We start from the raw sequence: 14,599 nt of genomic DNA, 5'->3' as shown, positions 1-14,599 counted from the left end.
AAAAGAACTAAAACTAAGAACCTTAAATGTTCTCCTGCATGTTATATAAAGATATGTTTCATTGATTTTGTTGTAGGTCTCGGTCTCGATATCGCCAGACTTCATCTTGAAGTTCAGCAGTGGTCAACCGGTCGATTGCAAAACAGCTTCCACCCCGACCCACGCACACCTCCATTCGCAAAATATTTCGAGGGAAATTCGGTAAATTTACGTTAAACATGACCGGCTGCGTCTTTGTGCGTCACAGCGGCGCGACAAGGCTGTCCCATTTCGAAGTTTTTTTTCAATAAACTTTATTTAGAACAATGACAATGACAATCTCAAATAGGCAAGCGAAACAGTGTCTATATTACATCACATTATGTCACACCTCCTTTTTCTTTTACCTTAATTTAAAGAAAATACATCATTGCAATGGTGAAGTTGGTATTTAACAATCAAACCAACAATAATTTTAACTAAACATATATATTAAAAATAAATAAATAAATAAATAAATAATAGAGAACAAGAAACAAAAGCAGGAAAAAAGGGAGACAAGGGGGATCATGAAAGCTTTAGAGGTGAAGTTTTATAAACAAGATATATAACTTAAATAAGGGGGCTAAGAAAAATCAAACTCCTCTAAAACTTTATGCAATTTAATTGCTTGGGGCTTATTTATTAAGTTCAGAGATGTGCACAACAGGGATAGCTCGTTTTTAAGAGCAGGCCATGAAGGGGCATATCGGCATTTATGAATGTAATATTTTGTTATAATGATCAGATTGTTTACCAAAAATCACTATTTTTGTCCTTAAGGATAACGAAAAATAGGATATAAAGCTGGTACAGAAAAAAGAAACGCTTTTAGGTCACGGTCACGTGGTGAGTCATTAGCGGAAGTAGATCTATAACCCCGGAAGTGTATTAATTTTTAAGCGCTGGCCGAGGGTGTAATAAAGGTACTGTGGTTTGTTATTGATAAATATTCAGCATTCTGGACAAGCATATTATTAGAAAAAAACTGCACATAATAATTCATGTTATAATTGCGAGAGTTTAAATGATCGATATTTTACGGCAAACTAACCCGAGGGACTGAACGAGTGCTGGCATTAGCGGGTTGTTTTAGCCCTTAACTACTTAAATTTAACTAAACCCGTATAGCACTAATTAGCTATACTGTTCTTTATTCACGGCGAATGTAGTTCTGAATGGATCATAACCGCTTGCATGAAAAGAGTTGCAGATTGTAGTACTTTAAAGTACACCACGTGTAGTTTTCCTTCAGACTTGGTTTCTGAATCAAAATAGGTTTGTTTTAATAATAATAATTATAATAATAATAATATAGTCTTATTTTCTTATCAACTCTCAGTTTAATAATTGATTTTAATCGTTTCAACATGGTTGATCATTGTTTTCCTTAAAGTTCTGTTCCATGACGTACTCCTCTGTTTCAGTTGCACTGTGTATTAAATGTGTTCTATATAACCGGAACTGAATGTTACTTTGTAAATGCTTATAACACAAAGTTGACAGCTGTAATGGTCTTTAGTCGCTAGGTCCTGTCAAAGTTTGGATGACGTTCGTGCATTTTTTCTGTTATTGTATACAAATTAGCCTTTTATTGTAAACCTAATCCCATCTTTATGATAAAATCAATTCTTCATGAAAATATCAATTCTGATTTTTGAAGGCACATGACTAGTCTGCATTGCTCATTATCCTGTAATGCTTGTACTTTGCACTTGTTGCTTGCTGCAGATGAGTGGCAATTCCGATGGAAATAAGGACTTTCATGAGCAGCTCCGGATGCAGGAGCTGTACGGGCAGAAGCCTAAGGATGGGGATGACCCCTACACGTTTGTGGACCCAGAAGATGGCACTGTGTATGACTGGGATCATGACAAGAAGGCGTGGTTTCCAAAAGTACGCAAGCCATGTATCACACTGTTATATTTATTTGAGAATACAGAATTATGTAGATGCTTGTGTTTTAAAGTGTAAATTCAGTGATTTACTTACTGAATCTACACTTACTCTTAATCCTCATTTGATATCCTGAATCAGAGTTAGCTATCCTGCTTTAAAACAGAGCAGCTCTTTTTGAAATTGTTGAAATTGTTCCTGGAAAACCGTCATTTAATACCATCATGACAGTTTGTTTTGAAAGTCTGTACAGTAGAATTTATGTTCTTTGGGTGTTTATTATTATTGATATTTTCAATTCAATGTGAAATTTTTAGTGAAATTCAACTGGTTTATTTTTTTGTCATCTAAATTACTTGGTATTTCTTCTGTGACCGAAGTTTTTTTTTCTATGTTCAGATAACAGAAGACTTCATGGCAGCTTATCAGGCCAACTACGGATTTTCTGAGGAAGGAACTCAGACGTCAGCTGCGGGGGATGCACCGGGCCGGGCCCCTAAAGCCGCTTCAGGGGAAACTCCTGGCCAAGCCGCAAAAGCCACTACAGGGGAGATACCCGTCCAGGCCTCGAACGTGACTGCAGAGCAGACGCCTGCAGAGGGAGCGAGAGAGTCTGCTCAAGGCTCAGATGCTGCACAGCCCAAGGAGAGCAAGCCGAAGGGAGAGAAGCGGAAGGCAGATCCAGGTTGCTCAGCCCTCTCTGCAGCACTGACCCGATTTGGATATCCCAGCAGAGATAGTGATATCACACCCGTAAAAGCAATTTCAGTGCCTGATATTTTTCTTTGTTTCTTAAAATTCCATGTCTGAAATGTCTAACCTCAATGTATATCAGTGTAGAAGCTTTTATTTGTGACACATTGTACATATGTTTTAAGACTATATAATGGAAATTACACATGGATTATGTATTTTTAGGCTGGTTTAACTTGGAAGAAGATAAGAACACTAACGTATATGTGTCTGGTACGTGGTCATTTTCTTCCTTACTTGGTTGGCTATGTGGCAAACTACAACTTCTAAAATTTTAATTTAAGAATTTAATTTAATTTATTCTGCACAGCTCCAGCACAGCTCCACAAATGCAAATTAATGTGTTACTAAGTATGTATTGTGAGGATTTATTTAGGCCACTTCAGTGGAAATATGAGGCTTTTTCGTGTCTCTTGAACTTTTTTCCCTGCCGAACATGATGTCACCCAAACGGCTGTTGAATAAGATGATCCTGGTGCTTTGGGGTCTATGTTTTAATAAGCTTTTCAGATTCAAGCTACACAGGTGTTGTATGGCACAGGCCAAATCTTTTACTTTATTTACTTAAAAAAAAAACCTAGTTTCCATGTTTTTATACTGCTGCTGTCATAGTTAACACCTTAGCATATTAGCATACATTTTTAAGTCGTATTGCATTTCTGTTGCTCTGTTTTATTGCATGTTCTCATGATATCTCAGTGGGAGAATAGAATGGGAAGAGGCTTTTAGGGCCCCACAATTGATTGCCCCCTCAGGCAAATTTTATTGTCAGGGATGCAGGAGGGGAGGGATGGCAAACCTACTTGTAAGTGTTGAGTGACGAAATCCCTTGTCCTCCACTATGAAAAATAGCTGAGTATCCAATCCAGTCATTATTTTGGTAGCTCTTTCCGTAGCTCTGGTGCTACTAACTTTGAATATTGGTATAGTTTAAATATCAGCTGGTAATATAGGCCAAGACTGATACGTTGGACTGGTGCTGATATGCAGATTAATGAATGCCAGCTGAGACTGACATTGTGCATCTCAAACCTCAGTGCCTCATTCTGTCCTGCAGGCCTGCCCCCGGACATCACCCCTGAGGAGTTTGCAGAGATCATGTCAAAGTGTGGCATCGTGATGCGAGACCCCATTACTGAGCAGTACAAAGTCAAGCTGTACAAGGACAACGAGGGCAACCTTAAGGGCGACGGACTGTGCTGCTACCTCAAGGTGGCACTGCTGCACCCTGTAGTTTAGCTCCTCCTGTGCTGCTCAGGCAGCATGGAACCTTAACTGGACACGAGTTAGCCTAGCCCGATAGCTGTGTGGAAGTGTCCTCATCATACCTGTAGGGGGCAACAGAGTCCATAGCAGGAGCTAATTAAGAAAATAAGAAATGAGCTGCAAAAGTCAGAGAATTTCATCTCTTAGCCCCTGTGTAAATATTCCGTGTGTCTTGCTGCTCTCCCAGAGGGAGTCTGTGGGACTCGCCTTGCGGCTCCTGGACGAGTCCGAGGTGAGAGGCTACCAGCTCCATGTGGAGGTGGCGCACTTTGAGCTCAAGGGCCAGTACGACGCCAGCAAGAAGAAGAAGAGGAACAAGGACTATCGCAAGAAGCTTCAGCAGCAGCAGAAGTAAGGCTGCCTGGCCGGCCTGCCTAACTATGCCTGTCCACCTAACCCTGTCTTCCTAACCTTTAACCTTGCCTGGGCAGTGGATCATTTGCTCTAGCGCTTCCTCCCCCCTCCTCTGCAGACACACGGGAACCAGCTGATACCGTTAGATATCCTCTGCAGACACACAGGAACCAGCTGATATCGTTAGATATCCTCTGCAGACACACGGGCACCAGCTGATACCATTAGATATCCTCTGCAGACACACGGGTACCAGCTGATACCGTTAGATATCCTCTGCAGACACACGGGCACCAGCTGATACCGTTAGATATCCTCTGCAGACACACGGGAACCAGCTGATACCGTTAGATATCCTCTGCAGACACACGGGAACCAGCTGATACCGTTAGATATCCTCTGCAGACACACGGGTACCAGCTGATACCGTTAGATATCCTCTGCAGACACACGGGCACCAGCTGATATCGTTAGAAATCCTCTGCAGACACACGGGAACCAGCTGATACCGTTAGATATCCTCTGCAGACACACGGGAACCAGCTCATACCGTTAGATATCCTCTGCAGACACACGGGAACCAGCTGATACCGTTAGATATCCTCTGCAGACACACGGGAACCAGCTGATACCGTTAGATATCCTCTGCAGACACACGGGAACCAGCTGATACCGTTAGATATCCTCTGCAGACACACGGGAACCAGCTGATATCGTTAGATATCCTCTGCAGACACACGGGCACCAGCTGATACCGTTAGATATCCTCTGCAGACACACGGGTACCAGCTGATACCGTTAGATATCCTCTGCAGACACACGGGAACCAGCTGATACCGTTAGATATCCTCTGCAGACACACGGGTACCAGCTGATACCGTTAGATATCCTCTGCAGACACACGGGCACCAGCTGATATCGTTAGAAATCCTCTGCAGACACACGGGAACCAGCTGATACCGTTAGATATCCTCTGCAGACACACGGGAACCAGCTGATACCGTTAGATATCCTCTGCAGACACACGGGAACCAGCTGATACCGTTAGATATCCTCTGCAGACACACGGGAACCAGCTGATATCGTTAGATATCCTCTGCAGACACACGGGAACCAGCTGATACCGTTAGATATCCTCTGCAGACACACGGGAACCAGCTGATACCGTTAGATATCCTCTGCAGACACACGGGAACCAGCTGATATCGTTAGATATCCTCTGCAGACACACGGGCACCAGCTGATATCGTTAGATATCCTCTGCAGACACACGGGCACCAGCTGATATCGTTAGATATCCTCTGCAGACACACGGGAACCAGCTGATACCGTTAGATATCCTCTGCAGACACACGGGAACCAGCTGATACCGTTAGATATCCTCTGCAGACACACGGGCACCAGCTGATATCGTTAGAAATCCTCTGCAGACACACGGGAACCAGCTGATACCGTTAGATATCCTCTGCAGACACACGGGCACCAGCTGATATCGTTAGAAATCCTCTGCAGACACACGGGAACCAGCTGATACCGTTAGATATCCTCTGCAGACACACGGGCACCAGCTGATATCGTTAGAAATCCTCTGCAGACACACGGGAACCAGCTGATACCGTTAGATATCCTCTGCAGACACACGGGAACCAGCTCATACCGTTAGATATCCTCTGCAGACACACGGGAACCAGCTGATACCGTTAGATATCCTCTGCAGACACACGGGAACCAGCTGATACCGTTAGATATCCTCTGCAGACACACGGGAACCAGCTGATACCGTTAGATATCCTCTGCAGACACACGGGAACCAGCTGATATCGTTAGATATCCTCTGCAGACACACGGGCACCAGCTGATACCGTTAGATATCCTCTGCAGACACACGGGTACCAGCTGATACCGTTAGATATCCTCTGCAGACACACGGGAACCAGCTGATACCGTTAGATATCCTCTGCAGACACACGGGTACCAGCTGATACCGTTAGATATCCTCTGCAGACACACGGGCACCAGCTGATATCGTTAGAAATCCTCTGCAGACACACGGGAACCAGCTGATACCGTTAGATATCCTCTGCAGACACACGGGAACCAGCTGATACCGTTAGATATCCTCTGCAGACACACGGGAACCAGCTGATACCGTTAGATATCCTCTGCAGACACACGGGAACCAGCTGATATCGTTAGATATCCTCTGCAGACACACGGGAACCAGCTGATACCGTTAGATATCCTCTGCAGACACACGGGAACCAGCTGATACCGTTAGATATCCTCTGCAGACACACGGGAACCAGCTGATATCGTTAGATATCCTCTGCAGACACACGGGCACCAGCTGATATCGTTAGATATCCTCTGCAGACACACGGGCACCAGCTGATATCGTTAGATATCCTCTGCAGACACACGGGAACCAGCTGATACCGTTAGATATCCTCTGCAGACACACGGGAACCAGCTGATACCGTTAGAAATCCTCTGCAGACACACGGGAACCAGCTGATACCGTTAGATATCCTCTGCAGACACACGGGCACCAGCTGATATCGTTAGAAATCCTCTGCAGACACACGGGAACCAGCTGATACCGTTAGATATCCTCTGCAGACACACGGGCACCAGCTGATATCGTTAGAAATCCTCTGCAGACACACGGGTACCAGGCTAACTTGACAGTAATCTCATAAACACTGATGATCAGTGGTAGATATGCACAGGAACCTGCACCCAGTGTGTCAGCAGGGGGCGTAACCCCCGTGGTGATCCCCCTCGATAACCAGCCTGATCTCTGCTCCCGGCGCCCAGGCAGCTGGACTGGAGGCCGGAGAAGGCCGGGGAGGCCCGGAAGCGGCACGAGCGCGTGCTGATCATCAGGAACATGTTCCACCCCAGCGAGTTCGAGGTGAGAGCCCCCCCCGTCTAGCACGGTCAGGGCTGCGAGGTGGCGTGTGGGTGTCCATCCGTCAGCGCCTGCAACTCGGCAATCGGCATCCGGTGGTGCCGCTGTGTCGTGGCAGCGCCTGTGGGGACCAGGTTGGACCACATTCCGCCGGGACCGCCCTCACCCCCATGCACGGTGGCTGCTGGGATTCCGGGTGTGTCGTGGGAAAGTCAGTGGGAAATGCTGGTGGGCTGAGGCCCAGATGGGGGGCCGGTTTCACAGCAGACAGAATCAGAGAGTCTGTAGGTGGAGATGCTTTGGGAGTCCCAGGCTGCCAGTGCAGCAGTGATGGACTGTGGTCTGAGAGATCAGCACTAATGCCAGTGTTGCATATTAACTCAAGCATCTGCACACACTTAGCAGTGGTATGAAATGTGATCTTTGTAAACCTCTCGGATATTTGTTTAAAAATGCACATTATTGGATGCTGTGCACGGACGTGCCTGGCTCAGGGTAACCTACACCTCCCTCTGCAAACCGTGTTCTGCACGCTGTTCGTACCGCGCGGAATCTGAGTCCAGCGCCTCACTGTGTACGAAAGGTGTTATGATGCTTCGCGAGGGTCCGAGTCACATTGCTGTGTACTATTGTAAACCTCACCCATTTGCTGGTTCATTAAAAAACTAGCTGGTCTGTATGGTTATTTCTCTAAATGGAAAGCAGAATTCCAGTGAGTGTAATGGAATGTAAAAGCACGTCCTCAGGCACTCAGTGCTTTTATTTGCAGAGAAACTCCACTCCTCAGGTGCCTCACTTCACACCCCTCCTCCCTCACTCTCACACACCCCCACACTCTCACCCTCACACACCCCCTCCTCCCTCACTCTCACACCCCTTACACTCACCCTCCCCTTCCTTCCTCCCTCACTCTCACCCTCCCCCTCCTCCCTCACTCTCACACATCCCCTCCTCCCTCACTCTCACACATCCCCTCCTCCCTCACTCTCACACATCCCCTCCTCCCTCACTCTCACCCTCCCCTTCCTTCCTCCCTCACTCTCACTCTCCCCCTCCTCCCTCACTCTCACACATCCCCTCCTCCCTCACTCTCACCCTAACCCTCTCACTCACATCCCCCCATACTCTCACCCATCATACACCCCCTCCCCCCTCACCCTCACACACCCCCCACCCCCCCATGCTCTCCTAGACAGCATGTCCTTTAAGGTGACAGTGATTTCTCACCAGTGTCCGACCTGATATCTTCGCTGTCTGGATATGCGGTTCATAGAGGACTTAAGGTGCAGCTGTTTCTCATTACTCCCTCTCAGGAGGACCCTCTGGTCCTGAATGAAATCCGGGACGACCTGCGGACAGAGTGCGAGAAGTTTGGCCAGGTGAAGAAGGTCATCATCTTCGACGTGAGTATCTATTTTTTTTAACTGTAAAAACAAGATCTCCGTTGGTCCAACTGAACCAACACCTGAATCTGCCACCCCCCCCCCCCCCCCCCTCCCCAGAGACATCCAGATGGAGTCGCGTCTGTTGCCTTTAAAGAGCCAGAAGATGCTGATGTGTGTCAGATGGCCCTGGAAGGCCGCTGGTTTGGGGGGAAGAAACTGTCAGCCCAGCTGTGGGACGGCACCACTGACTACCAGGTACGGCTGGGGTGGGGGGGGGGGCATTTATGAAGCTAGTCTCTTTATCCCATTAGTTTCTCAAACCAGAGCTTCTCTTTTGGTTTTAGTCGGCGAATGCAGTGGTGTCTTATGTGTGTGTGTTCAGGTAGAGGAGACGACCCGCGAGCGAGAGGAGCGACTGAAAGGCTGGGGCACCTTCCTGGAGGGAAAAGGAAAAGAAGAGAATGGAGGGAATGAGGTGAAAGACGGAAGCAACGGAGACAGAACCGGGGAGCATACGGTGCCCAGTGAAGCCGGGCCGGGGGAGGCGCCTGAGGCCGGGCAGGGACCCGAAGAGGCCCCAGATAGCAGCACGTGTGCGGCAGGGCCCGCGGAGGTGCACTCCACCGACAGCAGCATGGCCGGCAGCGACGAGGACGACACGTAGGCGGCCGGTGGGCGGGCGGGCGAGCAGGCAGCCGACCCTGCAAGACAGCGCCCTGGGGCTCCACCCCCCGGCTCGGCGCCCTGCTGGCTTACAGTGAACACCCCTAGGACTGTTCTAGAGGAGTCCGCCAGCGCTAAAGGGGCCTCCTGGAAAAACAAGCAGTAAATCACAGACACAGACCTCCCTGCCTCAGCTCCTGAAATTCTGGTTTAACCCCAGCTGTCAAATTCCTTCCTCCTTAATGGAAGACATTGGTGTAATTTCAGGTTTTTTCCTGTGCATTTAGCTATCAGGGGCTGGTCGATGCTTAAATGCAGTTCATGAAATGTATTTTTTTTTTTTGTAACGTTGAGACGGAAACACAGGTGGTCACCCAGTAAAAAGATTTGCCATTAGAGAGAATATAATCAGATGTAACTCAAGCACATATTTCTGTCTGCTGTATTGTGATGGTTTGATTATTTAATTGAGGCTCTATGGCTAATGCTACATTTTAAAGCTCATGATACTGTCAATAAACAGCCTTCTTCCAAACGCCTCTTCATCCATTTTATTTATCATGCAGATGAATTCCTTGATTCCTTAGTAGTGGGTAAGATCATTAGTGTGCTGGGAGCCCGGTAAACAGAAAGAGTATGAGCCTTCTGAAAACCATAAGCTATCAAAACATATCTAGAATTCGAAACCTTTTCCAGGGCTGCCAACTCTGACACTCGCGCTTTCACGCTCACACAAGAAATCTTACGGCAAGTCTACATTATTCCACCTAAAATAGGCTACATCAAATGCGCTGGGGTAGTCCGCAAACCCTACAGACTTATGACAAGGTAATAAACTCTTACATACATGTAAATGTGTGTGTATATCTCGAATTGAAGATCTCACGCCACCCAGCTAACCAGAGCTGACAACTCTTTTCACGATTTAACAATAATATATAATACAACTGTAAAGAGCATTAAAATACTATAAATATGCGTTTAATCCAATACCTATTGTATGGATTGTCTAATTGCTAAATACATTTGTTATACTGTGATACAATTTCTCCCGATAACGCCAAGTTTCAATTTGGTTGCGATATTGTAGGTTTCGAAGACATTTTTTAAAAACTCGATTTGCGGGTTTAACTGGCCGGAGCACATTTTATTCTAAATAGTGTCACTGCAGGGAAATAAGCGACTGTTGAGAGACTGCGTTAGACTTGCGATCGGCCACAGGCTGTTGGACAGCTTCGGGGACCCGGCTAGCCAGTGCGCATTTTCCTCGCGATTTTTGCGCTTATTTGCGCAGGATCTTCGGGCTAACATGACATGATGGTCTGTGTTTGTCTGTAAACCGTGCTCTCATCTCTGTACTGACCAACTTTCGGTAAGCGATCCAGGGAAGGCTGCGGAAATCTGGGGAATATTTTTTATTTTTAAATAAAGTTATACTAAATGTTTCTCTGATTTATATGTGCTGCTGTACAAATAAAGGAACAGGCAGAAATTAACGTATGTATTATACACGCTTAATGGCTATCTGGATTATAAATAAAACACTGTATGTATTTATGTTTGAGCGAGAGAAAATCTGTATATGTCGAGTTAAAGACCTGTGCTGCTTTACTAATAATGAAACGTGTGAAGTTTTTCCCATTGCTCAGCATTGTGTAATAAAAAAAATCTTACCGGTATTATTTTAAGGATTTTTCCCATTAGTGGTGTAAGACCTAAATGCATATGTATATTGTAGGCAATGTCTCTAATAGCATAGGGATACATATTATATGTAAACCACGTTTTATATAGAAGTTACGCAGTACACAAAATGACCGATGTTACCAGTTATCAGCATGCTATAACTAAGTTTATTCTCCATGTTCTCCTCAGAGCCCAGTGATGGACGACCAACCCGTGAGCCCCGTGACTGTGAAGGCTGATGATCAGTCCACTAGTGTCCTTTTCACCTACTTCCAGGGAGACATCAACAGCGTAGTGGATGAACATTTCTCCCGCGCACTCAACAAAGCCAGCAGACCCAAAGACCTCACCAGCAAGAGCAAGAGCAGCCGCCAGACCCCTAAATCAGGTAGACATGGGGATAGAGACCCCCTCAGGCTCACAAAGTCACACGCACCCACTGCCAGTGAAATGACTGGATTCTTCCCCTGCCTTTTCAGAGGACCTCATCCCAGTGCAGTGGGCATACCCAGCATCCTCCTGGTCAGAGCCTCCATATCCCTCCACCTCCTCGGGACAGATCCAGTTCTCCATGTTGGAAGATGCCCACACTTCCCAGCGGGTGATGACCAGTCCATCTAACCTGTGGTCATTTGCCCCGAGGGCAGCTGCGGGTTTCGGAATGTCCTCAGTGGTGTACCCCTCCCCTGGGCCCGCTGAGGTGCCCGGCCCAGCAGAACGCCCATATGCCAACTCATTCCTGGGCCTGCTGCACAGTGACCGCCCTGGAGCGGCTGCCTCGCTCAGCTCCCCGTCCAAACCTGACCTTGCTCCAGGATGGAACCCCACCGCAGGATTCAGAGATCCGCTCGAATCTGGGATCAACCTTGACTCCGGTACTGCTACCATTTACCGTAGTCCTCTGTCGAATGCTGAGACGTTATGAACAGTGCTGGGAATTTCAGGTCCAGAAGTTACAAATCCAGACCAAGATTATGTTTCTACCAGCCAGTTGAGCACAAAGAGTCACAGTCACAGAGAACTCAGCTGCTTGGTAGAAACAAAATCTTGGTCTGGATTTGTAGCTCCTGGACCTGAAATGCCCAACACCGGTTATGAACCCTTTAACAATTGAATCTGTTATGTGCAAGGATCCAGCTTATCGTTTTAAATTCGTTCTGTTGGCAGTTATTTCTACTTCTGACTTTTTTTCAATTTACATTATAATGGGCCTTTGTTTTGCTCCTTTAGGCGTACAAGTTCCAGAAAAGAAGAAAGATCTCTACTGGTATTAATCTGCAATTTGCTCCGGTTCCACTGAAGAACAGGATTTTGTAAATGTATATTTGGGTGTGCATCCTCTTCCTGATCAGACGTCTACATGAAGCTCCATGAAACACTGCCTCATCAGAAGGCTCCCACAATGCCGAGCTGCACACCCAGCTCCAGCGCTCGCCCGTCACCGAGATGCTCATACCCCGAGGAGGTGTTGGAGTGAGCTATCTGCGTGAGCCATCACACCCACAGGCCGGCCCTCGCTCGCGTTCCTCTATGTGGAAGAACCTGTTTCCCAAACCGGCAGGTCGGCCTCTGAGAGTGACTCGAAGGCGGGACGGCAGAGGCCGAGTGGATTCCTGAGCACACTGAGGGATCAGGTTTGCCGACACATGGGTGAAGAAGCACTAATGGCGCCTCGTCTTCCTCCATTTCCACAGGACGACGCGTGTGACCGCGGAAGCCTGAAGAGAAAGAATATTCTAAAGGATCCCAAAGATGTCATCACACACTTTATCTAGCTGGCTAGATGTTGGCTGTGTTTTCACAGACATCTTCTTCCTGGTCCCAAATACAGAGGATTTGGTCGGATGAGGCGGAAAAACAAGACGGTCTTAGAATGAAATCAGAGGCGGACGGCTGCTAGCCGCTTGCTAACGCAGAGAACGGAGTCTGACTTCCATTACAAACCCAGCAGCCAGTGTATCACTGCCCAACGCCACATTCCCCGTCTTGGACTTCTTAAGATGGGGGAAGGTCACTTGACAAAACAGCCAGCAATGAATCACTCAGGGCTTCATGTTTGCATACAGCATCTACAAACCAGAGCTTCATTCGGGAAGTGAGAATGAATTGGGCCACCTGTATATTACTGCCATGTTGTGAATATGACTTCATGGAAAATTGAGATGAGGTTTTTTGATAATTAATATAATATATTGTATACTCTGTTTAACGAATACTGTAAATATGAATTGTAATTTTCTTTACACCTTAAATGATTTTTCTTTAAAGAATATCAGCTATGCAAATGCATTCTTGGTGTTTTGTCTTCCATTTCTAGAGGAGGGAAGATATTACAAAATGGAAAGCTCTTATTCATTTCCTTAAATGACAAAGTGCACATTCTTGACACTGACAGACAGGCAGTTTGAGGAATTCCCTGTCCCTTAGAACACTTGTTAACTAGTTAACCTGTTGACCATGCAGATTCATAAAGTTTAAAAGTATTGCTCATTCCTGCATTATAATGTCAGACTTAAGTACGAAATCCATACTGGAAATGTAAGACGTATATTCCAGAAGGACCCATATGGTACTGTAAACGGTCCAATAGACACTGAGTGCAAAATGTTATGGTCATATTTAGTCGGCCAGGCGGAAAAGGCACATTCGAGCTTATGCGTTTAATGCTGTGCTACAAATATGGTGCCCTTTCTCAGCTGCAAAAATATATTCCTAGGTGTCAAACTTGATTTGCAACATTAGTATCAATTGAAAATTTGATTTTTATTACTACTCATCTATAGGTGTTAGAGAGACTGGTACCGAACATTAAGAAGACAAATGAAAATAAGTGTAAGCATGAATTTCATCATCAGCGTCATCTTTTTGATCGGGACTTGATATGAAATTCTTAGGAGTAGAGTCGTCCCTCTTTATCGCGGTTAATCCGTTCCAGACTCTACTGCGTTAAATGAATTTCCGCGAAGTAGGATTCTTTATTTCTTTATTATTCGGCTGCACCTGGTGTTGAAGCATTTGCGGGGGTGCTCGAATACATAGACCTACAGTTCATACGTACAATAATTTTAATTTTAATTGTAATACAGAGGTGTATAATTGACTTAGACAACTGAGCGCGCGCTGTATCATTTTCACTGTCCTGCAACTTTTTAATGAATAAATGTATTTGAAAAAGCCGCGATAGAGTGAAGCCGCGAAAGTCGAAGCGCGAAATGGCGAAGGACGACTGTATAATCACAATGGAATTGGATAAGGAATTATAAATAATTTGGAAATGGATGGATATGCAGGTATGAGGAAAATGGGTAATGGAGGGAAGGTTCATTGAGTTAGCTTTGCAACGCTACTGTAAGAATGGAGAGTAAAGATACTAGGTGATAAAGACATGAGAGTGGTATTTATGCAGAAAATGAGTAGCGGATTTTGTACGTTTACAGAGGACTTCTCCCTCCCGCCAGCCTGGTAAAGGCATCAGCCTGCGATTATCTCTGCCTCAGGAGAACCGTCTACCACTGTCATTCCTTTGTGAAAGACGCCATCAGGTTTCATCTTACCGCTTCGTGTGAGTTAGTGGTGGAGAATCTTACCAGGTATAATTATACATCTTACGCCAGATTCGGATTAAGTGAGTCACAGGAATAATAAAGGAAAACTCGGACTAGTCATC

At 46.1% G+C, this 14,599-nt stretch overlaps 2 protein-coding genes across 3 annotated transcripts; both read left to right on the top strand.

The window, feature by feature from the left end:
* The first annotated feature begins 857 nt into the window (after positions 1-857).
* htatsf1 (HIV-1 Tat specific factor 1) lies at positions 858-9,781 on the top strand. Of its 2 annotated transcripts, none has more exons than XM_023844347.2 (10): positions 858-944; positions 1,750-1,914; positions 2,314-2,599; positions 2,833-2,880; positions 3,725-3,879; positions 4,121-4,284; positions 7,105-7,201; positions 8,512-8,601; positions 8,701-8,838; positions 8,966-9,781. In XM_023844347.2, the coding sequence occupies exons 2-10, from the start codon at positions 1,750-1,752 to the stop codon at positions 9,245-9,247; spliced, it is 1,425 nt and encodes a 474-aa protein (XP_023700115.2). In that variant the 5' UTR covers positions 858-944; the 3' UTR covers positions 9,248-9,781. The 2 variants fall into 2 exon arrangements, with proteins under 2 accessions (XP_023700115.2, XP_023700116.2); XM_023844348.2 differs by lacking the exon at positions 858-944 and adding an exon at positions 971-1,296.
* A 659-nt stretch (positions 9,782-10,440) lies between these two features.
* On the top strand, positions 10,441-13,221 carry si:ch73-52f15.5 (transcription cofactor vestigial-like protein 1). The gene is made up of 4 exons (XM_023844361.2): positions 10,441-10,618; positions 11,122-11,320; positions 11,412-11,807; positions 12,163-13,221. The coding sequence occupies exons 2-4, from the start codon at positions 11,131-11,133 to the stop codon at positions 12,204-12,206; spliced, it is 630 nt and encodes a 209-aa protein (XP_023700129.2). The 5' UTR covers positions 10,441-10,618; positions 11,122-11,130; the 3' UTR covers positions 12,207-13,221.
* The last annotated feature ends 1,378 nt before the right edge of the window (positions 13,222-14,599 follow it).

The sequence above is a fragment of the Paramormyrops kingsleyae genome, chromosome 24 (genome assembly GCF_048594095.1).
Source record: "Paramormyrops kingsleyae isolate MSU_618 chromosome 24, PKINGS_0.4, whole genome shotgun sequence".
NCBI classification, from domain to species: domain Eukaryota; kingdom Metazoa; phylum Chordata; class Actinopteri; order Osteoglossiformes; family Mormyridae; genus Paramormyrops; species Paramormyrops kingsleyae.
This window is presented reverse-complemented; position numbering and strand designations above follow the sequence as displayed.